The sequence below is a fragment of the Cnephaeus nilssonii genome (genome assembly GCF_951640355.1).
Source record: "Cnephaeus nilssonii genome assembly, chromosome: 19".
Lineage (NCBI taxonomy): Eukaryota > Metazoa > Chordata > Mammalia > Chiroptera > Vespertilionidae > Cnephaeus > Cnephaeus nilssonii.
In genome coordinates, this window is record NC_137090.1 from 10,672,965 (window position 1) to 10,700,315 (window position 27,351).

Below are 27,351 nucleotides of genomic sequence, written 5' to 3' on the forward strand. Positions count from 1 at the left end.
CTGATGACTGAGGTCAATGGTCAGGATTAGGAAAGATGCGAATGTACACAGGTACTTGGACAAATACAAGCACATGATTCATGCCACAGCTGGGACTTGAAGCTAATCCACCGACTCAAAGTCCAGTGCCCATTCTAGTCCACCACAGCTGCCGAGCATCCAGGTAAGCTCTGTCTCCAGCCAGGGCAGGGCCAGCCCGAGGCAGCAGGAGAAAGCCTATGAGCTGTGTTAACCTGCTGGGATGGGGAGTGTGACCTGGGAAACAAAGGCAGATCCTAATACTCCCTGGACTCCGAGTAGAGCTATAGAAATAGCACCGAGTTTCCTTCCTCTGGAATATTAAAATGCCTCATAATGCTCTCTCCATGTCCCAGATTATGATATAAAGCCAGAAATTAAAATTCTGCTCCAACACACTGTGGCACCTTCACTTGGGGAGTTGAAATGATGGTTTTTAATAAGCTGGCTCCAGGCACCTGTCACCAATAATGGACGTTCTGCCAGGAAAGATCGATCACATCTTGTTAAAGGACCACAGGGCAATAAATTTCACGAGTCATAACTCAGTTTCCAAATCAGGACTCAGGAGGATCACTTTCATCTTCTAGCGCTAACCCCAGGGCCATCGGACCATGCTAATGCTGACCATTGACCTCAGTCATAGCTCTTCTTTGCCCTGACTCAGTGCTCTTGCATTTGGGGGAGTTTGGTCAGATCCACACAGAAATAACTTGCAAATACTTCTGTTCCAGGACTGGATCATTAGAGGGAGACTGCAGGGAGAACCGGAGCCTTGAGTTTTAATGCTCTGCTATCAGCAAACACATTTCTGCTGTCCCAAGGATCCAGATCATTAAGACTTCAAAATAAGGTCATTATAGAAATTCAAGCCCGGCTGGCATGGCTCCATGGTTGAGCGTCGACCTATGAACCTGGAGGTCACTGTTCGATTCCGGGGCAGGGCACATGCCTGGGATGCAGGCTCGATCCCCAATAGGGAATGTGCAGGAGACAGGCAATCAGTGATTCTTTCTCATCATTGATGTTTCTCTCTCTCTCTCTCCCTCTCCCTTTCCCTCTGAAATCAATAAAAATATATTAAAAATAAAATAAAAAGGTTACAAAATGAATCTTTTTCTGAAATTAAAAAAATTTACATTATGTATAAAGCACCCCACTTCTATTTCACATGAACTGTTAGATAAGTCAAACTATTTATATGTTAATTTTAACTCTTTGTAAACCTCAGCTACTCTTTTTTATTCATCTTCTACTCACTAGGAAAATTCAAAGCCACATGAATATAACTACAATAGAAAAACCTTTTTGAAAAAAAAATATATTCTTAAAAAGGAATCAAACCTGGAACCCTTCAGTCCACAAGCCGATGCTCTATTTACTGAGCCAAACTGGCTAGGGCTAGAAGAACCTTCTTTACTTAGCCAGGTTTAGCACTGGGTTGGGAAGAGAAGGGACAGGCTCCCCTCCCATCCCCCGCCCCTCCCCCCCACACACATTACTAGCTGTCAAATATTTACTTTTGGTCTCTATGAACCAAAGATAATATCCTAACAGGGAGTGAACCAATCCAGTTTGGGTCGTCCCCACCCCTTCCTCAAGTCCTCCACCTTTTTTTCTGCCTTGTTCTTTTTCTATGTAAACAGATATAGGCTTGTGGGAGTGTTAAAATTTGCAAAAGAAAGTGCACAAATCTTAAATGCTCAACTTACAATGTTCACATCAAAACACAGAACATTTCAAGCACCCTAGAAGGTCCCCTTTTGTTCCCTCGCAATCAATACCTGGGAATTTTTTAACCTTAAAAAATCAAAGCATTCGAATACTATGCCGCTATAAAAAAAAAAAAAAAAGAACTTTTACCATTTGCAACAGCATGGATAGAACTGGAGAACATTTTGCTAAGTGAAATAAGCCAGTCGGAGAAAGATAAATATCACATGGTCTCACTCATATGTGGGATATAATGATCAACATAATTTGATGAACAAGAATAGATCCAGAGACAAATGGTAGGGGAGGGGGGGGGTTAGAGAGCAACCAAAGGACTTGTACGCATGCATATTAGCATAACCAATGGACACAGACACGGGGGCGGTGGGGGTTTGCCCGGGGTGGGAATGGCTGTGGGGGGGGGGGGTCAAATGGGGGAAAAGGAGACATATGTAAAGCTTTAGACAATAAAAAAAATCGAAGCATTCTATTCTAGGGAGATTCAACACTCACCTTCCTATCAAACACACAGTGGCATAGCAATATTCTCCTTCTCACTTATGAATTATTTTAAAAAGTAAACATGGAAATAATCAAAACATTAGAGCAATGTTTTTCCAAATGATGGCACACCTGGTGGACTGGGTACTATGCAAACATTAAAGTCATGCTTTGGAAGAATATTTAATGACACAGAAATGTTCATAACCTAATATTAAAGTAAAAGGCAAAAGACAGCCCTTGTGGCTCAGTTGATTGGAGCCTCATCCTGTACAGCAATAGGTTGCAGGATCGATTCCTGGTCAGGGCCCATATCTATATTGCAGGTTTGATCCTCAGTTGGGGTGCCTCTGGGAGGGAAGATATTTCTCTGATGTTTCTCTCTCACATCTAAGTTTTTCTCTCTCTCCTGTCCTCTTTCTAAAACCGATAAACCTATCCTTGAGTGAGGATTTTTTTTTAAGGCAAAAGACAAAAATGCTCATGCAGAATCTCAATTTCAAAATGATATACTGTGCAGTGAAAAACAACTGAAGAAAATACAACCTAAGATTAGCTTTGGTCAGTTTTGCATGGTAAGATATGGGGTAGCTTTCATTTTCCTCTTTACAATATTTTAAAATATTTTTGAAATTCTTGACAATGAGAATGTGTTAGTTTTCTAACCATGCAGAAAAACGTTTTCTTTTTAAATGTGGGGATAGCCGATCTGACCAACATAAGGGCGCTGGTTTTCTAAATTACAACTCGTTTTGTTGCATATTATGCATTTTTAAATGGCGTTTAGAAGACTGCAGAAACTTGAGAAATTGCTTATAGCACAGAAAACGCATAGCGCTTTGAAACCAGAATAGAATACATAAAACTAAGATGGAGAGGGGAGAGACCAAAGTAACTGGTAACAGTGGTTGCAAATTGGAAAACATGAGCATTGGAATAAAGAATGGAAAAATGTCAAGAAGGTTGTTGAATGAAAGTTTTAAAACGATGTATGTGTTTAAAGCCCCCCCCCCCCCCATTCTATCTTCTGTGATCTGGATACGTTTCTTGTGGCTTTTTGAGTTTTCTTTTTTTGAGGTTAGGAATGTTGGGGGTAATTATTTCAATGTGTTTATTCTGAAGCTTTTGGGTGGCGGTGTAGATGTGGCCTCTTTTACGCTGAATCAGATTCCACAGAAACACGAATACAACCCTTAACTTTCACAAACGCCAGGGCTTGACGAACGCAAAACGACCCAACGCTTAAGACCATTTCTGGGAGCCTCACTCCGTGAAACCTTCTCCTTTCTTTTCCGACGGAATTATTTGTTCTCTTGAGCTGAGCGGAGGGGAGCGCGGGGCTGTAGTAATAATGGACCCGCAAACTAAAATCGAAAACCTTCTTGCAGTTTCTGCCTTCCCCACCCCACCCCCCACCCCCAACACACTCAGTCCCTATTGCTTAGGACCCTCCAGGTCCGGATGACAAAAGTGGCCTCATTTGCCCTAAAAGATGCGTGCCGGTTCGTGAACTTGACCTAGGCGCCCACACTTTTCCCCCCCCAAAGGCTGGGTCCTTTCCAGGGCCCGGGAGGCCTGGGGATCAGGCTGGGTAAGACAGCCTACCCCTTTGGTCCGAATCCTGCGGCAGGTAGCAGCCACAGTGGGGGTGGGAGCAGGTAGAACCTGAGAGCGTGGTCCTGGCAGCTCTCTCCGGCCTCTGCGCCAGTTTGCCCCCTCGGACCTGCCTCTGGGCATTTTCCCGGCCCCAAATGAGGAGCCGGGAGCTGTTCGTTGGCTCGCGGGCCGGGGCGGGTGCCGCAGCCGGTCGCCGAGCCGCCCGCCCGGGCTGTTCGCTGGAGCCGAGGCTGCCGCGCCGCCCCGGACGCTGCCAAGTCCCCGCGTCTCCCCGCCCGCCCCGCGCGGCCGGTGCCCCGGAGACTGGACTCTAAAGAGCCAGGAGAAGACCCCGGATCGAGTCTTTGATGCTCCCTCGCTCCAGGATCCCAAATTCTTAAATGAAGAGAAAACAAAAGCATCAATACCGGCTCCGCGGCCGCGTGGGCCAGTCGCTGGAGGGGACGCGCCAGGTTCCCGGGCTGGCGGCTCCGGCTCAAGCCCCGATTTCCTCCGCCGGGGCGGGCGCGGCGGGGAGGGGGCTCCGGTTCACCACGTCTAACTTTCCGGGGCTCCGCGGGACTTCCGCCGCCCGCTGGGATTATTCCACCGAGGGAGGGGCGCTTTTATTTATTTTAAAATTTTTTAAATCTTTATTGTTGAAAATATTACATCTGTCCCCTTTCCCCCCCCCCATCGACCCCCTCCAGCCCGCCCTCGCCCCCTCCAGCCCGCCCTCGCTCCCCTACCCTCCGCGCCCCAGACCCTCTCCACCCCACTGCGTCGGGAGGGGCGCTTTTAAAATAGAGGCGGCGGCCTCGGGGTCATTTACTGCATCTTCATCTGCTTTAGCTGTTATTTGTTTGCTATTCGTGCATTTGGTCTTTTTTAAAAAAAAAAAATAGGGAATTTGTAGGTCCTAACGATAAGGTATGAAAAGATGAATTACTAATGAGCGAAAGTGAAAAGTTACATTATGTTGATCCTGACTAAAATATTGGTCTACCTTGCCGTCCGGCCTCAAAAATCGGGTTCTTTTTAATGCAGACCTGGAGCGTTCTCTGTGGAAGGCAAGGAGCCGAAGCTCGTTGATACCGCAGTGCAACCCGGATCTTCCCACCACCCTCCTCCGCGCCCTTGCCTTCCACCCCCTCTGCGCCCCCGTCCAGTTCCCCGAAAGGTGAAGGAATGTTTATGGCCTGACTCAAGTTCAATGACAAAACCCTGCCTGGGGGGGAGGGGCAGCGGCCAACAAAAATCACACAAAGGCCCGGCTCAGGTCTAAGGCGGGGGCGACAGGCTGGGGCCACCTGGGCTCAGGGAGCCCAAGGTCTGCAGGAGCGGGGTGCACGGATCCTGCCCTCCCAGGATCCTGTCTCCCGGTCCAGCCTGTGTCCTGCGGTGTGCGGCGCTTAGCTCCCGCACCAACATCCGGTGCGTGCCCACCTGGGTGGGAGGGGGGCGGTCACAGTCTGGGCAGGAGGATGTCTGTTCTCAGAGCCAGATTCTCCAGGTGCTCGGGACTCGGTGAGACGCCCCTGCCTTCTTCCCTGGCCCAGCCCGAGCCGGAGGCCAGACGTCCTTCCTCTAGGACCTGCGTTTCCCTGCCCCCTCCTTCGAGTTTTGCTCACATTTCCTCCCCGTCCCCACCCCCATTAGATAGTCTAAGCGTCTTTCTAAGTCCTTCTTCAACAGTCTTTTCTGGGGAGCCTTTCCAGCCTTGGGTGTGCATTGGGGGGGAGCGGGAGGAGGGGGTCTTTCTCACCCCCTGTTCCCCTTTAGCTCCACCTCACAGTATCAGAGTTGATGGAATATAGCCCACCAGCCTCGGGTCACTTCTGAGGAAGCTGCAGACCCCAAGCTCTAGGTCGGAGGAGAGGCAGGGCTGGATGGAAAGGGAGGTGGTATTTCCACTGTCTCTCCTCCAGCCTCTCACCCCCCAAGGGAAGGTTTTGCATGCAACGTGAGTAGCAGATTGAGCTCAACTTCCACTTGTGTTTAATCCATGTTGCACTTAAGTGTAAATCAGCCGAGGGAGTTTGCACGTGTGTGACACTGGGGGCTGGCTCCAGCTGGAAACAGGTGTTTGTCAGTGTCTGGGGGGATCTTGTGAGGAGACTATGTTGGGGGTAGGGAGGAGGCTGTGGGTCCTATTCTCTTCCCTTCGTGTAGACCCAGGAGCTAAACCCTTACACACTCCTGCTTTGGGGCTGGTTCTGCCTACTGTCTCCGGATACCGCTCCAGTAACTTTGTCTCATTTTTTAGAATTCTATAGCGTGCTCGCTCAGTCGCAGGTTTTGTCAGTCTGAGGCGGTAACTCAGAGAGGGCGTGGGCAGGAGCTGAGTGGAGGGGCGGGTTAGGGGAGCCCTAAGAGTGTCTGTAGAATACCTTGCCATCCCAAGACCAACGAGTTAGCAGTGCCAGTGGCTAAGGACGTGGGCATGTGGCCCCACACTACTTCCGTGCCAGGCTCGGACCCGCTGTGCACAGGTACCAGTTGCTCCTCAGATCCTGGCCCTCCCCAAGCTTCTGAAGGGGGCACAGGAATGGGGGAAAGAATGTGGGGGCTCAGAGATTGCGTGGCACTGGTTTCTTTAAGGGCCAGAGTCCTTTTTTGTTTAAGGGTGAGTTATAAATCATTACCATTTCAGTTCATTTTCACCCCGTTTTCAAAGTGAGTGACTTGTAAAGGATTGTTATACCTTTAAATAAGACTAATAACAATATTAATTGTATCTGTGCCAGGACTCCATCCAGTGGGAGACAAAGTTACATGGGGGCCTGGCGCTGCGCCTGCCTGCTCTACCTGCCGAGGCCGCCGACCCGCGTGCTGCGAAGCGCTTTCTTTGTCTCCGCCCTGGCGGCTGCCTGGCCTCTCCAGGAACCCACAAGCAGGGCCCCCCGCTGGGTGGTCGCTAGGAGAGCCTGACTACCGCCTTTCCCGGCCTACCTTAGAGCTGAGGCCCCCCCAAATTCCTAGGGGGACCCCTCCAGGGGCCGTGGTCCACGGATCAGGCAGTTTACCTTGTTAGGGAGTAAAGCACTCTTGGAGGTAGCGAAACGGCCGGCCTCTGGTCTGGGAAGTGGGCGCATAACACCCTTGTTCTCCCTGCAAAGGCCAGGATCCGGTTCAATTTGCCTCAAGACCCTGAGCCCCGCGCGGCTGGCCTGGGGGTTCAGCCTCCACGTGGCGCAGGGCTCTGCTCGAGCGCCTTAAGCTGGAGGAGGAAGAACAGGAACGCAGCTCTGGGTGCCCCCCCCCCCACGTCACGGCAGAGTCTGAGGGGAGGCTGAGCGAGAGGGCGCCCCAGTCCGCGGCTCCCCACCTCGAGGTCAGGGAGGCTGCGAGCCGGGGAGGACTGCAGTGCCCCCCCTCCCCCCTCCCTCCAGGGCAGACCGAGGCTCCCCGCCAGCCTCTGCGTCTCCGGTCACGCTGGCCCTTCTCTGGCCGCTTGGCCTCCTCCCTCCTTCCCTCACCCTCTTCCTATAAAGCTTTTAGCGGAGTGGGGTGGGGGCCTGCAGCTTCAAGTTCAATGGCAATGTCCCTGACCCTCCCCTCCCCTCTGGGCGCCGGCTAGACGCCGCCTTTCCCTTTCCGTCCTTCTGGGGACGATTGAACTCTTGTTGCCCCCTACCCCTCTCTCATTTAGGGGGGTGGGGCAGTTGAGGGGTGGGGGCAGCGGTGGAACTCGTTTTTTCTCCCTTTGCTCCGACCACCCCACCCTCTTTCTACGCAGAAACAACTGGTAGCTGAGAGAGGGAGAGCGGTTGGCAGCCCCTTTGGATGTTTTAAAAGCTCCAGCCCCGGCTCGGCGGCCGCGGGGGTGGGCGTCCCCCGGGGTGAGAGGCTGAGGGCGCTCCGGGGCCTTCTCCCCCTTCCCCAGAGAGGGGCTGTTCGGGTGGGTGGGGATGAGATATACATTTCTTTCCCAAAAAGGGAACCTCCTTTCGCCCCCTCCGCAGGAATCGCCTCTGCGCTTTATTTCAAGTTGACGGTAACGGATTCCTTCATTTCATTCAGGATTGTAACTCTTGGGGCGAGGGCACAAGGAACCTCCCCCCCCCCGCCCCCACTCAAGAAAACCTAATTAACGCGCAGCACTTAGGACCTTGAATAAAACTTTAATGAAGGGGAGGAGGGAGCCGGCGCCAGCCAGAGACCTGGGGGCTCCATCGGGGCCTTTTTCCTCCCGCTGGTGGGGCTTCTGGCCCTGGTTCAGAGTCTGGGTGACCGGTGGGGAGCGGTGGGGGGCGGCAGTGCAGATAGAAACACGGCCGCCTCGGCCTCGCGAGTTCCAGGGCGGCCAGGCCCGGTGCGTTTGCCAGGATGAGCCCAGGATCCCGGGCCCGGAGCCCCGGGGGGCGCTCTCCCCGGGGGCGCTCTCCGTGGGGCCGCTGCGGGCACGGAGATTCCAAAAACAAGCGCTTCCCGAGGACGCGTCTGCGCACCTTGTCCCTCTTGCCCCCTAATTGGGCCTCTGGACGCCTAATGAAATCCACCTGGTTTGCAGGTCGAAGTGCTCACGCTCCCGGAGCCACGCAGGCGCGAGCCACGACCCTGTTCCCACGTTTGCGGGGGCTCAGCCGGTTGACTCCGAGGGAGGGGGGGCGGGGGGCGCAGCGCCGAGTAAAACTACCGCTTGTCGGTGGAAAGACGCCGGGTGGGTTTTCCGGAGAGAGTGTGTGTGCACCTGTGCGTGCATTTGTCCTTGAGATGGTTGTCTGAATTTACCTATTTGTGACTTCGGGTCTGTATAATTTTAGCAACACCCCCTCTCTTATAGCTTAAAAGGGTCCCCATTAAAAGCAAAGCTGCAGGCAAGTAAATATCGATGGGTGAATTTTGTTGCAATTTAGACACGAATTAGAGATTTTTTAAACGGTCGGTCTTGTTGGCGGGCAGTTATACTTCGCCTCAGAAGTAAAGCTGGTGATTGGTGGTTTTTAAAAGAAGGTTTATTACAAAACAACACTTAAAACAATTTCTTTTCTTTTTGCTCAGGGTCCATACAAGTAAATCGCTCAGAAAAACAGTGGGCGGTCGGCGGAGAATTGTTCAGGAGAGGAAGAGAACTACCATCTTCCAGTGGGACCGGGTCCGAGGGTAGATGGCGCCGCAGCCCTGCTCCCGGAGGCCGGACCGCCCTGTTCGTTCTCCTTTCGAGATCGCCAGTACTGCCCTCCTGGCTTCCCTCCTGGGTCTCTTGCCGTCGGGACAGACACGTCGACACCCTGGCCCAATTCCAGGTCCTCGCGCTCTGCAGGACGCGCAGCCCGGAGCTCTGCGACCCCGAGGCTCTCCCGGCACCGCGAAGCCAGACGCTCGGTGGCGGGTTACCGCGGAGCGGATCCGCAGGTTTCCCTGGAATGGCGAGCTTCGGCCGGAAGGGGGCGCCCTTGTCTTTTTAATCGTCCAAACTCGCATTAGTAGAGAAATAAATCTAAAATCTCAACTCTTTTGTTCGTTCTGAAATTGTTCCCAGAGAATCATAGAGGCACCCAGAAATTTCAAGTCCCTGATAGTGAAGTGGAGGGAGTCCAGAGTCCCCTTCAGGCCTCTCTACCTAGGCAGCCCCTCTTGCGGCCTTTCCCCTCCGCACGTGGGGACCCCGCAGCATGCTCCTGGTCATTTGTCCCACACCCTCCCCACACGCCTGTCTGCGCTGAAGGCTCGCCATTTCTGGAGCAGCGAGAGAGGGGTTTGCGCACACTCTCCTGGAGAAACTGATACTAAAAGCTACTTGCTTGGGGCTTCCCTTGAAGGTGAACAAGAGAGGCAGAAAGCAGCTTCCTCTGAGCCCGGAGTGTTACTTACGGAGGAGCTTAAATTAGGCCACGGGGCTTGGATGGATTTTTTTTTTTATCACAAAATTGGCACACACCGCCCCCCAGTACGCACACTCTAAGAGACCCAGGAAGGGAGGGGGACCGCCCACCCCCGGGGGGGGGGCTTTCCTTAGCCCTGGTTGCTTTTTGGTAAACAGATTTAGAAGAGTCCCAGCCGCTTCCCAACTCATTCCCTGGAGAGGAGCCAGGACTGAAGGGTGGAAATACCCGGATTTCTCGGCTGCAGCCTGCAGCCCTCATCCTGAGGTTTCCCGGAGAACTACAAGCTGGCTCCCACAGGGAACTGCCAAAATCATGGCCGCAGCCCTCCACTGGCTGTTCTTGCGTTTCTGGGTGGCTTGGAAGTGGGTACCCCGGGTCCTCTTCACTTCACTCCTGCGGGCTGGACTGTGGGAGTATCTTCCTAGATCCCCCAGCCCAGGCTGCAGGAAGATCCAGCATGAACCTGCTGGCTTTGCCGCAGCCAAGCTAGCAAGTTCCACCAGGCGCTGTGCCTCGGTGCAGGACATTAGGGAGCTGGCACAGAGGCAGAGAGTTTCTGGCTCCCCAAACAACCGGTCTGCCCCGGTTTCTGGGATTCCACACTATGGGTCTCTGTCTGCACCGCCCAGGGGAAACAGAGTTGACACCAACCCATCATCCACCCGCCCGGGGCTCAGGAAACAGGGACTGAAAAGTGACAAGAAAAGGAAGTCTGTGCCCATGTCGCCAAGGCCGCATGGCGTCCCCACCATGAGCCTGGATCTTTGGGCTTCTGTCACCTTGCCAGCCTCAGGTCTCGCACCCACAAAAGGGCCTAGTGCATGTCCCAGCTGACCAGCTGACGGCCCCCAGCTCCTCTGGGTGGCATGAGGAGGCAAGCAGAGGAGAGAGGGTGGGAAATGGGGCCATTTTCTGGGGTTTTCTCTCCTGGCCAGCTCTACTAGCATGCTTGGGACATACTTGCCAGAAGGGTAGGATTCTACTCTTTGTGCCCGGAAGGGACCATGTTAGAAGACCATGGATATCTGTTTCACACGGCTCCCAAATGAACAATGAACCCTGGCCTGCTTAGGTCAGAACCACCAGGAACCTTAGGGGAAGACTAGGGAAGTTTTGGAGCAGAAGTGAGAAATGGTGACTTATCCAGGCACTTGCCCAAACTCCATTTCTCTGGAAGAAGATGATAGACCAGGGAGGGCAGCCTGCTGGCTTCCTTTTCACACAAGGACCCAGTAAGTGCAACCTATGGGGTGGGCAGGGGGGGAGAGAGAGGCACCCTCCAGTATTGTCCATCCTGCTGTCATCTTAGGGGTGACGCTGCCTTATCTCCTCTCCCTTGCCGGCACTGGGGTGAGGGGTGGGCTTTGGAAATGGAAGGGGATCCACAGGAAGCTTCCCGGTCACCGTCTCCTTCCAAGTTTATTCGTGATCAGTGATCAGTGATCAGTTCATTCCATGACAGCGGTTTGTAATGCTCCGCAGAGCTCTAGTAGAAACAATGAGACTAATTATCATGGCAACTAGGACTGGTTATGGTGATGATGGCCACGGCCAGGGTGAATGCCAATGACTGGGACAGGTCCTTTGGGCCGTGTCACTCTGGCAGCTGAGGCTTTAACTTGGGCCTCCGTGGCTCACTGGGACATATGGGGTACTCAGGGTGTCCCTGGGAAACGGCACAGGAGCCATGGCCTGAAAGAAGTGTCACCTCTGGGGACCCCTCAACAGAGTCCTGGGTCCCAGCCTGTCCCTGGCAGGTTCCTGGTCTCCCCAGGATACCACCCACCTTCCCCCACCACCTCCCCAGCCAGGGAGCACCCTCACAGAGTTGTGTTGGTCTTGACCTTGGCAAGGACCTTCTTCTCCTTGACCCTGCGATTCTGAAACCATATGGTGATCTGGCGCTCTGAGAGGCTGGTGGCCACCGAGATCTTGCGCCTCTTGTCCTTGGTGATGAACTTGTTAGCTGAATACTCTCGCTCCAGCTCACGCAACTGCCCCTTGCTGTAGGGAATGCGCTTCTTGCGGCCTCGGTGGAAGGTGCAGCCTTCTGGAGGGTGCTGAGCGCTTGAGTCTGCCAGATGGGAGAGGGAGGAAGAGAAAGACACATTCAGATCCCCACCGACACACAGACCCAGACCCAGGCCCCAGAAACTAAGGCACCCTGCAGGCCATGCTACAGTCTCATGTGCACCCCACTCCCCCAAAGCACCCAGGGATACCTGGGCTTCTGGCTGGTTCTCTGATCACCTCTCAGCCTTGGAAAGAGCAGGCTCCTATGGGCCACCCTCACCCATCCCTGCCCTCACACCAGCGAGTCTGCAAATACACCCACTACATACAGCCAGACCTTTGCCCACAGTCATATACATCCACCCTCACGAATTCGAGACTCTTGGCCACCCTTATAGATTCTACAGGCAAATTCTGTACAGAAGGGAACACGTTTCTGCTCCCACTCCCAACACAAAACACACACACACACACACACACACACACACACACACACACACCAATGCACATACCTAAGTTATGACTGAGGAAAATCTAAATTTTCCTTTGGAAACTGAAAAACTCATCAAAGAGAAAGTGAGGGGTTCTATTCTTTTTTTTTTTTTTAGGGGTTGTATTCTTTACAGAATTTCCAATAACTGTTCCCACTCCTTCCCACCCCCCACACTCACTGAATTGAGAGTTACTTAGCCTTTTTGTGGAATTAAACTGGGATCTGCTGGGCAGGGACACCCTAAGCCCCATCCAACGGCAAAGACAGCCAACTCCTGGGATATATTGAGAGGCCTGTGGCAAGGCCTCTGGGGTTCTGTGAAGGGGCCTGGTGGCCTCCGGCTGCAGATGGTCCCCAGCTCCGGCCCCTCACACTGACCTGGGGGGACCTCCACCCAGGCTCTCCGACTACCTGGACCCTCCTTCAGAGTCCTCATAGCCCAAGGGGCTCACCAAACTCCTCCTCCCCAGCCCCAGGTCTCCCTCTTCCTCCCAGGCAAGTGCCAGCGGGGTCTGCAACCCCACGCGTGGCGCCCAGGGGACCCAGAGAAGTGAGTGAGGTTACCTGCAAAGGCCGTCTTCCAGAAGGACCCCGGCGGGTTCTGGTCTCCCGGGCAGCACATCTGGCTGTTCCAGCCCCCGGGGAGGGCCCAGGGCTGGTAGCTGTCCACGGGCAGCAGGGCGTCGTGGCGCGGCTCCCCGGGGGCGCCCAGCGTCTGCACCACGGACACATCTAGGTAACTGGCCATCGGCTGGTAGGGTGCCGGGTACCCCGGGTAGAAGGCGAACTCGGCGTGGCGGCCGGGGTAGTCCTCGGCGGCCGCGGGAGGCTCGGCGGGGTAGGCGGCCAGCGCGGCTGCCTGGGCGCAGGGTTTCAGCGAGCCGCGCGCCAGTCGGCAGGAGTAGTACCCGCCTCCGAAGTAGCCGTAAGGCACCGGAGCTGGGGACGCCCCCTGGGGCGCCCCGGGACACGGGTGGCACTGCTTTGGTGGTTCCGAAGAGCCTGGCAGATCCAAGGGGGCATAGTTGACAGCTGGCATCAGCGCGGGCGCCGCCGGGTGGCTGGCCAGCGGGGAGTGGGCGAGTAGATTCCGGCTCCCTCCCGCTCCCAGCAAGCCCTCCAGGTCCTTGGCCCCATCCGCGGCGGCGTAATTGCCCGGCTCCATGGGGCCGAGGGTCGGCTCATGGGGTGCTGAGAGCGGGGGATGCAGGGGGCACCCAGCTCGCTCTCCCCACCGGGCCCTGGGAATCCAAAGCGTTTTAAATCACTCCCAGCGCCCAGGGCGCCAGCGCTGGCTCGGCCCGGCCGTCCTGACGCAGGAGACGCAGGTGCCCGGGCACCCGCGCTGATTGGCCGCCGTCTGGGGGAGAAGCTAATAAAATCTTCGTGGCAGAAATTGCGAAAATATTTTAACTCCCCCCTTTCCCTCTCCTCTCCTCCTCTCTCTCTCTCTCTCTCTCTCTCTCTCTCTCTCTCTCTCTCTCTCTCTCTCTCTCTCTCTCTCTCTCTCTCCTCCCACCCCCGAAGTGAGAGAGATGATGGGTGTCCTTTCGCCGCTTTCCTGGGGGGAGGGGAGAAGTGGGAGACGAAGGAAGAGCGGACAAGGAGCTCCCCCTCCTCCGTCGCCCCTTTCCCTCCCTGGCTCTGTCTCCTGCGCTTCGGCCGGTTTAACGAGAGAATAAAGCTCTCCCCATAAAGTGTCTCTCCCGCGGGGGAAGGGGAGTCGGGGGTGGAGTCGGGAGGCCGCTTGGCCGGCAAGGGGAACCTGGGAGTGCGTGCGCCTGGGCCAGCGGGAGCAAGCCACTGGGAATGGAAGGGTATTTCTGGGGGGCCCTTTCCTTTGGGTCCGGGGTGCTAGCATCCCAGTCCACCCCAGAGGCCCCTCCCATCCTGGATGCACTAGAAGCGGCTCCCGGTCCCGGGAAGTGCCTGGGACGCCCCTTCCCCAGAGACCCCAGCGACTGCGCCACACAGCTCGGCTGGCTCCGGGATTGGGCTGGGGCAGAGAAAGAGGAAGGAGGACAGAGCTCCAAAGAAAGCGAAGAGAGATCTGGAGCCTGGGACACAAAAGGTTTAGACCTAAAGGGGAAACGGGGCTTCTAGACCTGGCCCGTGAGGGGGGCTCTGGATTTCCGTTTAAGGATGGAGAAAGAGGTAAGGAGAGAAGATGCACAGGACGTGTATTCAGAGAGAGGGGTAGAGGCAGAGACAGAAAGAGGAGACCCAGGGACAGCAGCTCGAAGAGGGAAAGAGACAAGTTGAAGGAGGGGATGGGAGAGGGCCTTATAAAATCCTGGAATACCAGTGGGAAAAGATCACTCCTTCCCCTTTCTCTGAGAACTAAGGAATTTCCAGGAAGCCGGGCCTGGTTACCTAACTGGCCATGAACTAGTTGTGGGGTTCTGGACCCCAAGAGCCCAGGAGCCTGGCCTGTGTGCCGATGCCTCTCTTCCTGCAGTCCTCCTCCCTGCCTCTGGCACACGTCCACTCAAGCTGAGAGGCCAGAAAGTCCAGCACCTGTCTACTCCCTACAGGCTCTACATTTTCTTAGACGGAAAGGGGCTGAGGGAGGGGGGAGGAGGCCCCAACCACTGGAGAAATTGCTGGAGGCCCCTCTGATGGGGCCTATTGTGCGGTGTAATTCAAGAAACTAAAACTGCTTTGTCTCACAAATCTGAGACTTTGTGTTTCTTCACCACCCCGCCCAAATCAAATCTGTCCAAGTCCACTTTTTCTAGAACCCCCAGTTTTTTTCTGGAGAAGACAGGAATGATTCCATTTTGCACGGGGGTCATGGCAATTATTTAGAACAGACCACCCTGAGCTCTAGGTGGTTTCAGTCATGCCCACTCACCAACTTGAACCTGAACTTGAGCCATCTTTCCAGAATGGGCCCATGCAAACTGGAGTTATAGGACTATAGGGAAATTATAGACCATCTATAACAAATATTGCTGCCCTGGCCAAGTAGCTCAGTTGGTTATAGTATCATCCTGATATGCCAAGATTGTGGGTTTGATCCCTGGTTAGGGCACATACAAGAAGCAACCAATGAATGCATAAACAACAAGTGGGACAACAAACAGATCTCTCTCTCTCTCTCTCTCTCTCTCTCTCTCTCTCTCTCCCCCCCCCCCCATATTTTATTGCATTTGAAAACCACATGAGAGAAAATGGAGGTGTCTCTAGGTACAACGGGTCTAGGCTCTTGTGCTGTAGCATCTCTGTCTGTAGACATCTTTGCTGCAAATATTTTTGCTGCAAACATTTTCACCATGTAACTCATTGGCCTTAAGGCAAATTTGCCATTAAAAGAGATAAAATCACAATAAATAAAAGAGGGATGTTAAAAAACAGACATAACAAAATTAAAAAGGCTTTATTGAGAAATACAAAACACTAGTATATATTTCAAACGTGTGTAGATTCATGGCAATCCTGTGCAAATGGCTGATTTTATTTTGTGGATTGTATCTAAGCAGTTGTCTTCATTGTATGGGTTCGACTTGGTGCCCTCAAAGAGAACCCTCAGACTCTTATCTCCTCCCAATGTACAGGTCTACCTCAGAGATATTTTGGATTTGGTTCCAAACCACTGCAATAAAAAGAGTGTCACAAAAATGAGTCATATGAATTTTGGGGTTTCCTAGTGCATATAAGTCATGTTACATGACTGTAGTCTAATAAGTGTGCAATAGCATTATGTCTAAAAAAAAGTACAGAGCTTAATTTAAAAATTCTGTACTGCTAAAAAAAAAATACTGACCATCACCTGAGCCTTCAGCGAGTTTAGTCTTTTTGCTGGTGGAGAGTCTTATCTTCAATTTGTAAAACACACAGTATCGGCGAAGCGCAATAGAACAAAGAGCAATAAGATGCCTGTAGTGTGTTTCAAAATAAGAAACCAACGCTTGGGGCAAATTATTGTCCTCTGGAAGAATTAAATGCTAACTATTTTAAGACCACCATTATAGCTACTCACTGTATTGACTTTTATGTGGGCTAGCTAAGCTTTATATATAATATAAAAATGGAAGTAACTGTGAGAACTTTGTCAATGCAGAAATGAAACCAAACAACTAGCTTAAGTACATTGTCTTCAACGCAGTTAATTGGTTTGTCAATGGAGAAATAAAACGAAGCAAAAAAAAAAAATCAAACTGTCAACCAGTTATTTTATCTTTTTTTTTTTACAGCAAAATTGCCTTATGGTAAATTACTTATGTGGTGAAATGTTTATGGCAAAAATGCTTTCAGCAAAGCTGCCGAAGGCAAAGATGCTTATGGTGAAAATACTTGAGCACACTCTTTGGCGCTTCCCAGTTTCTTATCAGAGCTTGTAGCTTGTCTCACTATGAAAGACAGAAATATCGGGATTTTCACCTAAAGACAAAGTTTTTTTCACTTGGTAGTACAAGCATGAATAAATCCCTAAATTAAAACATAAATAATCATAGTCATTCCTGGACATATACCCAACAGAAAATGTTCCTGTCCATCAAACGCCATGTACTGGAATGTCCAAAGCAGCTTTATTCGTGATAGCTCAAAAATAGAAACAAAACTGAATGTCCACCAATAATGAATGGGTAAGTAGATTGTGCTATAATTAAAAATTAGAGTACTACACAGCAATAAAAAAACTACTGCTACACACAAAATGAATAACCACAAAGGTATGTGGGTGAAAGAAGCCAGACACAAAAGATTAACTTTTGTCTCTTCTCGTTTTCAATCTGCACAATCGTTACATAGGGTGTTCACTTTGTGAAAACTCAAGCTGTACACTGGATATTTCTGCACTGTATATCAGTTTTATCTGTTTTGTAAGTACAAAAACTTAAAGATTCATAACCACATGGCTCGCCGCTGTGCTTTTTGGATACATGGTTTCCTTATTCGTGTCTATGAAAATAAGCAGCGAGGCCCTAGCTAGCTTGGCTCAGTGGATAGAGCATCAGCCTGCGGACTGAAGGGTTTGATACCTGGGTTGCAGGCTCGATCCCCAGTGTGGGGCGTGCAGGAGGCAGCCGATCAATGATTCACTCTCATCATTGATGTTTCTATCTCTCCTTCTCCCTTCCTCTCTGAAATCAATAAGTATGTGTTTTTTTTAAAAGAAAATAAGCAGTGAGGCTCACATAGCTCTGCGTTGTTGTGGAATACCAGCTCACCGGCGGTCAAACAGATACATTTCCATACAAATAAAAATGATGGGGTTTGTTGGTTTGGGTTTTGTTTTGCTCTACCATTTATTTAGCAACTATTAGGTTCCAGGGAACAGTTCTGAATGACATATTTATTAACATATGAGCATGTACTCCCATTTCCAGTAAGGCATACGTATAGGCAACTGTCAGTGACGGATCATAGACCTCAACCTGAGTCAGGTAAAGCAGGATTCAGTCTCATCTGTAAAAAGTATCTGTCTCCTCATGGGCACAATAATCCCTACCTCACAGGAATGCTGGGCAGATTAAATTGAGATTTTTGCATATGAAAGCATTTTATAAATTGAATAAGTATGAGTTCTATTTGTGTTTCTGCATGTGTATCAGTTTCTAATGAACTACAAGACACCTGTTTTTATTTTAAAATTAAAGGACAGTTGTCCCAAAAAATATGGGTCACTTTGTATTTGCCTCTCTCGGCCCTGAATCAGCCTGAGGTTCCCACATAAAGAAACGGAGGTTCAGATAACACCCCCCCCCCTCGCCCCCAAACCTCTCTAGGGCTCTACGGGAGGTTAAGGCTGAGGTCTCAGGATAACCCAGGCGTCTGACCGCCCAGCCAGCCCAGGCTGAGTCAGCCCTCCCCCCCAGCCCCACAGAATCCTTTGTGTCCTGCTGGGAGCCTCCAGGCAGCCCCTCTCAGACCCTGAGCCTCCCCCTCCCCAGCCCCCTTTACCGACCCAACCAAACGCGCTGAAAGCCTCATCTGCTCCTTTACATACCGGCCAGACACCTCCAGGAAGGTCAAGGCCAAGTTGAAAGTTAAGAGTCTGTTTATCACCGGGAGCCCATTCAGCGCGGCCCCACAGACTGCCTGTGACCTTTACTGCTGGGCCTTTGAGCGCGGCCGCCGCGCCCCCGGGGGGTTCTGGCCACGGGGACTTGGCACCTCGGTGTCAGCTCCCGCCCCCGCCCGGGCTCCGGCCCGCAACCAAAGGGAGGGGGCGAGAGGCGCCCACCCGCCCACTTGCGGCATTTGTTAAATTCTGTTTTACTTTTTTGTAAAGCAAAGATTGACCCGGTGACTTCGTTCTCCCACTTGGAACAGTGTGCGTGGTCGCGACCCGCCCCCCCCCCCCCCCCAGGCCCTCAGGTTGGTGGTGATCAAGAATGAGAATTTATTTGCTGTGGCGCCGCTGCTTTTTCTGGAAAAGTCGGGGCTCCGACGTCCGCCAGACTGCACCGGGCCTGGCTAAACGGCGGGGATCGCTTCCTTCCTGCTCTGGGTTTTATGAACTTGGCCTAATTGGGTGCGCTCTTTTCTTCCTCTCGTCTTTTCTTCTACCCTTTCTGTCTTCAGTCTCTTGCTATCTTTTCTTTCCTTCTTATATTTGTATTCTTTCTTCCTGCCTTTCTTTCCTCCCGTTTTAGTTCTCTTGCTCCGTGTGCGTTCTTTCTTGTTTTGTTTCTTTCTGTCTTTATTGCTTACTTTCTCTCCCCTCCGGCCGCGGTTCCTCTAGCCCCCTTTTGTTCCTTCCTCCTTTCCTTTCACCTACACTATTTTTTCTTTGTTTGCTTCTCGTCCTCTCATTCTTCTTTCTTTCGTTTTCAATTTTCCCTTCCTTCCCGCTTTTCTCTCTTTCCCTTGCATTTATTTCTTTAATTTACTTCGATTTCTTTCTCCCTTATTTCTACCCCCTTTCCCTCAGCACAGACACACACACTCAGTTTTCCTTTCCAGCCCTCTCCACTTGCCATTGTTCTCCGAAGTCTGGGAAGGGCTTGCCGGGCAGCTGTCTGCCCTGGCAGGGGGCAGCCTTGCGGGCAGGTCTAGATCGGTGTCGCCACCCTCGGAGCTCCTGCCAGTGACTGGAACTGCGAGGCCCCGTTGGGGATGAGAGGCGCCGGGCCCTTCTCCCTGAAGAAGTGAAGTCAGACGGGGCCTCTCCTGGCTGTAGAGGGAAATCTTTTGGACAAAATGAAGGCGGGGTCCCGGAGCTACAAGAACCAGAGAGTGAAGGCCTGGCTGGTAGGAGGAGGCCGCTATCACCTTGGGGCTCCCCCCATCTGGGCAGCCCTGCAACATCCTTGGGATTAGGACCCTCTCAGGACAAATCCAAGTGCTTCTGAGGCTGAGATTTGAGGGCGCCAGCTATGAGGTTAGAACTGATCAACCGCGGACTCCATCGTGGTTCAAGTGTACCTATGAAGCAATGAAAAGATGGTCTGCCAAGCGGGGAGGCTACCTCCAACCACACTGTTCCCTCACTAGTAAATGCCTAGAAACAGGAAGAGCCTTAGCCAAGTCCACCAACTGTGAGTGGGGTCCTGATCGGAGGCGGGGAGTGGGGAAGGGGAGACAAAATTGAGGGTCACTGAACAGAGACCAAGGCCCCTGGTCTCTGGTCTTGCAGCTCTGGGCAGGCCAGGGGGCTGTTCCTTGCCTGCCACGTGTGTAGCTGACAGAGTTGGAAGGCCCCCTGACCCGAGTCCCCTGGCTCCTCTACTGACCTTGGGCTTTGCTGGGGAGGCCTGGACTGTGCCCCAACCATTCGGAATTCTGAGCCTAGAGGGCTGCACTGTAGAGCCCAAGTCTCAGGCAAGGTTTTGTTCAGCTCAGTGTGATGAGCAAAGTCATTTCTCCTCTCTGTGCCTCCGTTTTCCTATCTGCACTGTGTAAGGAGGGCAGGGCTGGGCCAGCTGCTCTTTAAGTCCTCCTCAGCACTCACTTTGGGCAGAAGAGAGGCAAGCAGGCAGAGGCAGGGATGTTACTAGAGGCTGAGGGTGTCGGTGTGGAGGAAGACTGCAGAGGGAGCCACACAGAGGCCACTAAGCTCACCACTGAGTGTTCCACGTAGACCTAGGGTGTGGCACAGTTATTAGGGCCTTGAGGGAGCCCAGCCCCTTCACCTGGCATCTGTGAGGCAACCCTCATGGCTCAGTTGAACCATCAGCTCCAGGGCATGAACTCCAAAGTACCCATTAAAGAGGTCTATTCTCTCTCCATAATTCCATGAGGAACCTTCCAGCGCTCCCCCCACCCACCCACATAAACTTGGAAATGGAGTAACAGGGGTGGGATTCTTTTTATTTTATGTTAACATTTTTATTGATTTCAGAGAGGAAGGGAAGGGAGAGAGCAAGAGATAGAAATAATGATGAATCATTGACTGGCTGCCCACAACCGAGGCATGTGCCCTTGACTGGAATCAAACCTGGGACCCTTCAGTCCCTAGGCCCAAGCTCTATCCACCAAACCAAACCAGCCAGGGCGGGGGTGGGATTCTTAAATGGAACCCATAACCAAGGTCTTTGTTGTTTGTAGCAGCTTCCAGGGTCCCTGGAGACTCAGCTTCCTTTGTTCCAGCCCCTGAGATCCTGGCTGGCACTCAGAAATGAGGAATATATGGAAAAAACTACCTACAAGTTCAAGAAAGCAATTAAAGTTGCTTACAACCACCACCCCCATCTCCACCTTATAACCGCCCCCCCCCCCCCCCACTCAGGGAATGTAGAGGTAGGTGATAATTATCAGGATAAATACTGACTATTCTTAGGGCTGCTCTTGTATAGACGCTGCTAGAGACAAAGACTGAGTTTTTACTCTTTAAATAAGAGGAATGTCAGTGCCAAGGCCCTGGTCCCCTGAGTCCCAAACCCACCTAACTGGCCTGAAGTGGAGCTGTCAGTTTGAGGCTTGGAGGAAAGTACACTTTGAGAGGTTTGATCTCTTGCTCTGATTCCCCCATTTCCCTTGCTGAGAAGCCTGAGACCATTCCAATGGCCCAGAACTTGACCATCTCTCGCTTCTCTGTCTCTTCCCCACTCCCACAGCAAAAGGTTTTCCCTTCTCTTCCCACTAAGTTATCTGTTCCAAGAAACGAAGCTGGGAGAGGAGAAAGGCAGACATCTCACACACACATGAGATCCATCCCTGGGTGCCTTTCTGAATTTCGGCTCTAGCCTGAGATGGGCCAGGTTGTTCCTGGTTACTACCTGAGGACTCTGACCTGGGGGGAAGTCTATCTTAGCGTGAGGTTCCCAAGGTTCTGGACCAGCCATTTACCCCAGATCCCAACACCTCATGAGGCGGGAGGAGTCTGCCTGATCGTCTGCAGTCTGTCTACACTGACCCTAAATGTCCAGAGCTGATAGTGAGCCATACACATGGACCCCTTTTATCAACGTGAGATTTGGAGCAGAGCTCTGGGCTCATACTCTGTGTTGGCTCTGGACTGCCTGCGTTTAAACTAGCACTGCTTCCCCTCCAGCATCCTTCAGAGATTTTCCAAGAATGCCCTTCACTTTAAACCAGAAAATAAAAATGTTTAATAATCTCCAGAGAGTCTGTAGCTTTATCCATGACTGGAGGGGATTGTAGCTGTTACTGGGCCTGGGTGCCAGAACTCTTTCCCCAAATACATTAAGATCTTTGCTGTCCCTTTGTGTGGCTTATAGCATTGTGATAGGGCTTGAGAAGAGATTCCCATCTTGGAAGCTACTAACACCAGGGGCTAAGAATATGGAAGCTTAGAAGAATAGAAAAAATGTCTTCAATGAAATAATTAATTAGAGCAGTGCTGTCTCTGATTGAGGGGATATGTGGGGCTCCTCCTTTCTCCCTTCTTTTGAACAACAGGAAGCCCCAAATTCCCCAGTTATGCAAACCAGTCAGCTGGTGTTTGGGGTTGGGAGGATCCTTACAGATCATTCCCTTCTAGTCAGCTATGTGCTCAAGTGGCTGGGTGGCAGATACCTAGGGAAATAAGCTGTTTTGTCCAAGTCAGAATGAATTGACTTCAGGAAACCAGTGGTCAGTTCTGTGGTTCCAGGCAGTTCCAAAATGCCATAGCGGGAGCAGGAGGAGGGGTGAATCACACGGCATGTAGGCACAATGGCAGCTGGATGCAATGTTGGACCTTCCAGGGATGCTCTGTCCTTCCCAGGGGACTCCCAAAAGTCAGACAGACTGGGACATGAGTGTGGAGAAGCTCCTCAAGTTCAGCTCCATGTCTACCAGGTCCTACAGGGCCAAAGCTTGGTCACACGGCACCCCCTCCCAGGCACTGCTGGTCGAGCTGTTCCAGCTCCACTGTACTAGGCCAGTGCTCCCAGTTTCTTATCCCTGAAGTCAGCCTGGAAGCTTTCCATAGAATGGAGGCCTAGAGAAGCAGACTCCATCTCTCTGTCCCCTCCAACCTCTCAATAACCCTGGGATCTGGCACAGGCCCAGCCAGATCTCCAGGTGTGTGTGTGTGTGTGTGTGTGTGTGTGTGTGTGTGTGTGTATGGTGCAGAAAGGGTTGCGGTGCTCTCTGACTTGGAATCCTCCACACCAGTCTGCCTTCAGATTCTGCTTCATTTGTCCTCTGCTCAGACCATCTGCATGCTTCTTCTGGCCTGCGAATCATCTGTCCCAGGGGCACAGGTCAAGCCTTGGGCCAGGGAAGGCACAGATGGACCTGGGCCAGCCCCTCACCCCAAGGCCCTTCCTGGCCCTAGATCCGTGTATGGTAGGCCGGCGAGGCGGCCCCTCCAGGGTAGGAGAATTCATAGGAACTATGGAGACCACAGCAACTCTCCATCTAGATGAGGGGCGGCCTAATGACCTTCCCTCTTGTGTCCAAAAGCTTTACTTCCCTTCCTTCCGCGTGTGTAAATACCTGGCCGAGCAGCTTTGTCAGTAATGCGACCATAGACTCTGCACCCCGCGAGGTTTACCGCCGCTCTTGGATGGCAAAGCGGTCCGCGGGCCGGGCGGGCGGGTGAGTTCTCTAACTGCAGCGCAGCTGGAGAGCTTCCTCCCAAACCTTCCTCCACACACCCAGAGACCTCCGCTAGGCCAGCAGGTGCGCCCCGCCCTCCAGGGATCCCTCACCTTGGAGGCGGAGGTTCCACCGCAAGGCGGATGTGCCCGCTGGACCAAATCCCTTTTAGTGCGTCTGCGGGAGGCACCCTCCCTCCTGCGGACCCAATTAACACCCGGGCGGGCGCTTTGCTCAGCACCTGGCGCCCAGACTCTTACATTACATCCTGGGGTTCTCCGGGCGGCCCGTTCAGAGTCCTCATCATCTTAACGGCTGTGCCAGGAACCTGGCTTCTCGTAAATGCTCTGTAGGTATGTGCCTTTCATTTAATCCGCACAATAGAATCGGGTAGAGGGTGATTGTCACTCCCACGTCCCCGTTCCACTTTGGAGCTGTGTCCATATGAGCAACAAGGGAGCCAGGCCTGGAAAACTTCACCTACAGCGGAATCAACTGAGGCCCTAACTCCCCAGCGTCTGAGTGTGGGCACCTCCAGCACCGCAGAGGGAAAACATGGTAAGGTCCATTTGGTGCCAAAACATTTTCCAATTCTGACCTCTCCCTGGGGGAAAGTTTGGTGAATCCATGGGGGTTCTCAAAGGCTAACCCCCAGAAAGTGAGGGTGAAAGTTGGTGTGTGTGTGTGTGTGTGTGTGTGTGTGTCCTGTTTCTAGGACATTACTGACGTGGGGAGCTTGAACTTCTGTCCCTGCTCTGGCCCATCGTGGCAGCTGTTTGGTTTTCAGCTCTCTGACCCTCAGTCTCTTCATCTGTAAAATGGAAGTGATCCTCTCTGCCCACAGGAAGATGAGGGAAGTGGAAACTCTATAAAGAGTACAACACGTTATAACTAAGAGGTAGTTTCTCTCGTAGTCAGTGGTGTTGGAGGAGAAGGTGAGGACTTCTGCTGGGGAATAGGAACCAGCCTACCACCTTGTGCTGGCCTCATGCCTATGGAGAGACACCCCCCCCCAAAAAAAAAAAAAACACTAAGAAGAGACCTGTGCGTGGTGGTTCCCAGACAGAAAAGCTGTGACCTCCTGGCACAGAGGAGAGTGCCAGGACACCACTCCTCTTTCCCAGAAACTGCCAAGGAGCGTGGAGCCGGGATTTTTATCTCATCCCTGAACCCCACTCCTGCTCCTCCCCCCTCGCCCCCCTCTTTCCAGGGCTCCAGCTTTGGTGCATCAACCACCCCAAAGCCCCAAATTGTCTTCAAGAGGAACTCCTGGAAACACTGGCTGGGACGTGGGGGCAGAAGCTGAAGGGCGTCCAATAAATTGGCTCTACCCTTCCAAGCCAACCCCTCCGCCGGGTCCTGCTCTCTGGGACCGGTGAGAGGGAGTCTCCATGCCCAGGCAGAATGCAGCGCAGACAGCATTGAAGTCCTCGCATTTTCCATTTCCCAACTATAGCTAAGTCATAAAAAGCCAGCAAGTGGAATAAATTCTCCCTGTAGAACATGGTTTTACTAGTAATTGATTGCTGGGTTATTCAAGGTGAGTCGTGTGTGAAACACAGTTTGCCTTCGTAAACTTAATTGCACGAAATCCATCCTGAGCAACAAGGCTGTTTGTGATCCTCTTCAAAGACTTGCACAAAACTTCTGTTTATCCTTTGAAGGTCTTGGGCTGAAATTTAAGTGTGACTTTAGCTTGTAGAGAGCTCACTCAGTCAGCTGGGGTACAAAGAAGAGATTGAGTCTTGTTTTCTCAACTGCTGGTTTCTTTCTTAGAAAATCTAGTGTTTTATACACGCATTTATCTATTCTAGTCACTTGTTTTGCAGTACCTGCAAAGGACCTGTGAAGCCATCTCATTGCAGAAGAGAAAGTTATGCTGAATGTTTTTTCAGCTGACCTGGCAGCTGTCTCTCCTTCTACTACTGGGACCTCTGAAATTCGGTCTTATCATCCAAGGTTCATGTTCGCCTCCCATCACGAGGTCTCTGCTGTGCCGCGTGGAATTGCTCTTGTCTGGGCTTTAGATTCCTCTCTGTCTAACTGAAAAGCCCCTTACTCTAGGCCCCACATCTACAAAGCAGGCTGCTTCCCAGAATGAGTGCAAGGTCCCTGCAGAGCCGTTAGCCCTCCCTGTAGGGCTGGTCCACCGGCATCAGGGAGTTTACATTTTAAAAAACGTTTTTGAGATAGGGGCTGGGGACCTGAAGCTGATTGGTTAAAGAGAATCTGGAGATACAGAATGGGGGGTGGGGTGGGGAGAGAGGCGTACAGGCTGGACAGTGACACCTGTTTGCCAAGCTCCTTGCCCAGACAGACCAAGGCAATTCAGAGTGGGGGATGGGAGGGGGAAGAGGAGCAGGGATCCGAGGCCAACTTTGAACACCCCCCCCCCCCCAATCCAGGGTTTAACTAGAGAAGGGGAGGGAGACTCAGCATTGTCTGGGTTCCTATCCCAGAGGAGCGTGCGGGTCTTTTGGAGGCAGAAAGGAAGGGGAGACTTAAGGAAGAACAGCGGGGTGGCTTGTTTTGTCTTAGCCTTTTGTTTGGCCCCAGAGCTGGGTGTGGAGGGTTCTGACAAGGGGCTCTGTACTGAGCCAGTTCCGCTCCAGCTTTCTTCTTCCCGGTTTTCTTTTCCCTTCGGACTTCTTTAATGTTTTATCTTGATCTGGACACCAGAATTTATTTACTTAGTTTTTGGTAAAAGGGAAGCTAGGCTTCAAACACCCTGTAGCTCCCTCCAGACCCCAGAACTCTACCCTAGATAGTCCCCCAAGTCCCCCAGGTCCTACCAAATGGTAAAGTCTGTCTCAGCTTCAGTGGTGGCCTGGAATTTTTTCCTACTCGCGGCCAGGCCAAGGAGACTGCAAACTGAAACAAAATTAAACCCTCTTCTCTCCCTGGGCCACTTACATTTTCAGTTTCAGGGGGGGAAAAACAATGGATGTCATTTCAAAGTGTGTGGGAATGTAACAAACACAAACACAAACTGTGGCAGCTCACCCGCCCCATGAAGACAAATTTACCTACTCCATAAGGCATCCGAAACACTTCCCACGAGCACCACCTGCAAAAAGACAGGCGGACAGAACCACAGACAGCAGCCGCACACAGATGCTCCGACCTAGCATCTGAATGAGCCAGTTAACCAGTGACTGGTTAACTCCTTCACCAGATCTGAGGCACTGGATCCAAAGGAACCTCCCAAAGAAATGAATGCAATCTGTGACAGGCAGACAGAAGGAGAGATGGGAGCATAGATGGAGACAAGAAGAGGGGTGCAAATTAGAGTTGAAGGAATTGGGGAACTCAGTGCACACAGAGCCGAGGGGAAGTCCTAGCCAGCTGGACAGGAGAGCAGCAGGGGCTGGAACTGTCCAGAACCCATGTTGATACAGATACAGATCGCCCAGCTCAGCACCCATCCAGGTTGGCTTTCTGAGATGCCAAAATAACCAGCCGGCTCAGCCAATTCCAGGAGAAATCAGCCAGAGCCACTGTTTGGTTTTTCTTTGACCAAACAATAGTTGGTTGGCTGGAATTTTCACTTTACCTGAGTTAACTCCTGGGGAGTTGGTCACCTGCCTCCCCCTTTGCCCTCATCTAGGAGTAGGCGTGTTTCCCACCCCACTGCTCCCCATGGGGGAGGGGGAGAATCCTCTCACCTCCACGGATTGAACATTGGAGAGAAAGTATTCTGGTTTGTTGCTTATAAACAAAACAACCTAGAGTGATCCTGAAGTTTTGCCAACTCTACTCTCATCTCCTAGGTCAGGTTAGAGGCCAGAAGTAGGACCAGAGAGAAACCCACCCACAATTTTTAAGTCCTGAAAAGCCAACGCATTTTTGTTTTAATTTGTATTATTTGTCTTATTCTTGCTCATCTTTTCTTGCTTGGTGTCACAGAGCCACACCACGTTTAGACAAAGAAAACTGGTGGTTTGGGGCAAATATTCAGATTCCAAGCCCCCCTCCCCCCATTTTAGCCACGCAAGTCAAATGGAACCGAACTGCGGGGGAGGGGGGTGGTGACAGAGGAATAAAATTCCAAGGGCCCTGCTGGTCTGACAAGGATCTTTCCAGCATGTAACGGTTTTCCTTTGGAGGGGACTGACAATGGGGAGCAGGATCCCCAGGAAGGGAGAGAAAGGAGGAAAGGGAGGGAATTGCTGTTGGGGATAAATCCAGTCGGTTTGTAATTCCTGTGGTGTTTGAACCACCTCGGACCCGCAGCCCAGGAGGTTGGCTTGC

At 52.1% G+C, this 27,351-nt stretch overlaps 1 protein-coding gene across 1 annotated transcript; it reads right to left on the reverse strand.

The window, feature by feature from the left end:
• Nucleotides 1–11,479: 11,479 nt before the first annotated feature.
• HOXB13 (homeobox B13) lies at nucleotides 11,480–13,330 on the reverse strand (the record flags this gene model as incomplete). Its single annotated transcript, XM_079797095.1, has 2 exons — nucleotides 11,480–11,733; nucleotides 12,730–13,330. The coding sequence occupies 2 exons, from the start codon at nucleotides 13,328–13,330 to the stop codon at nucleotides 11,480–11,482; spliced, it is 855 nt and encodes a 284-aa protein (XP_079653221.1).
• Between the last annotated feature and the right edge of the window lie 14,021 nt (nucleotides 13,331–27,351).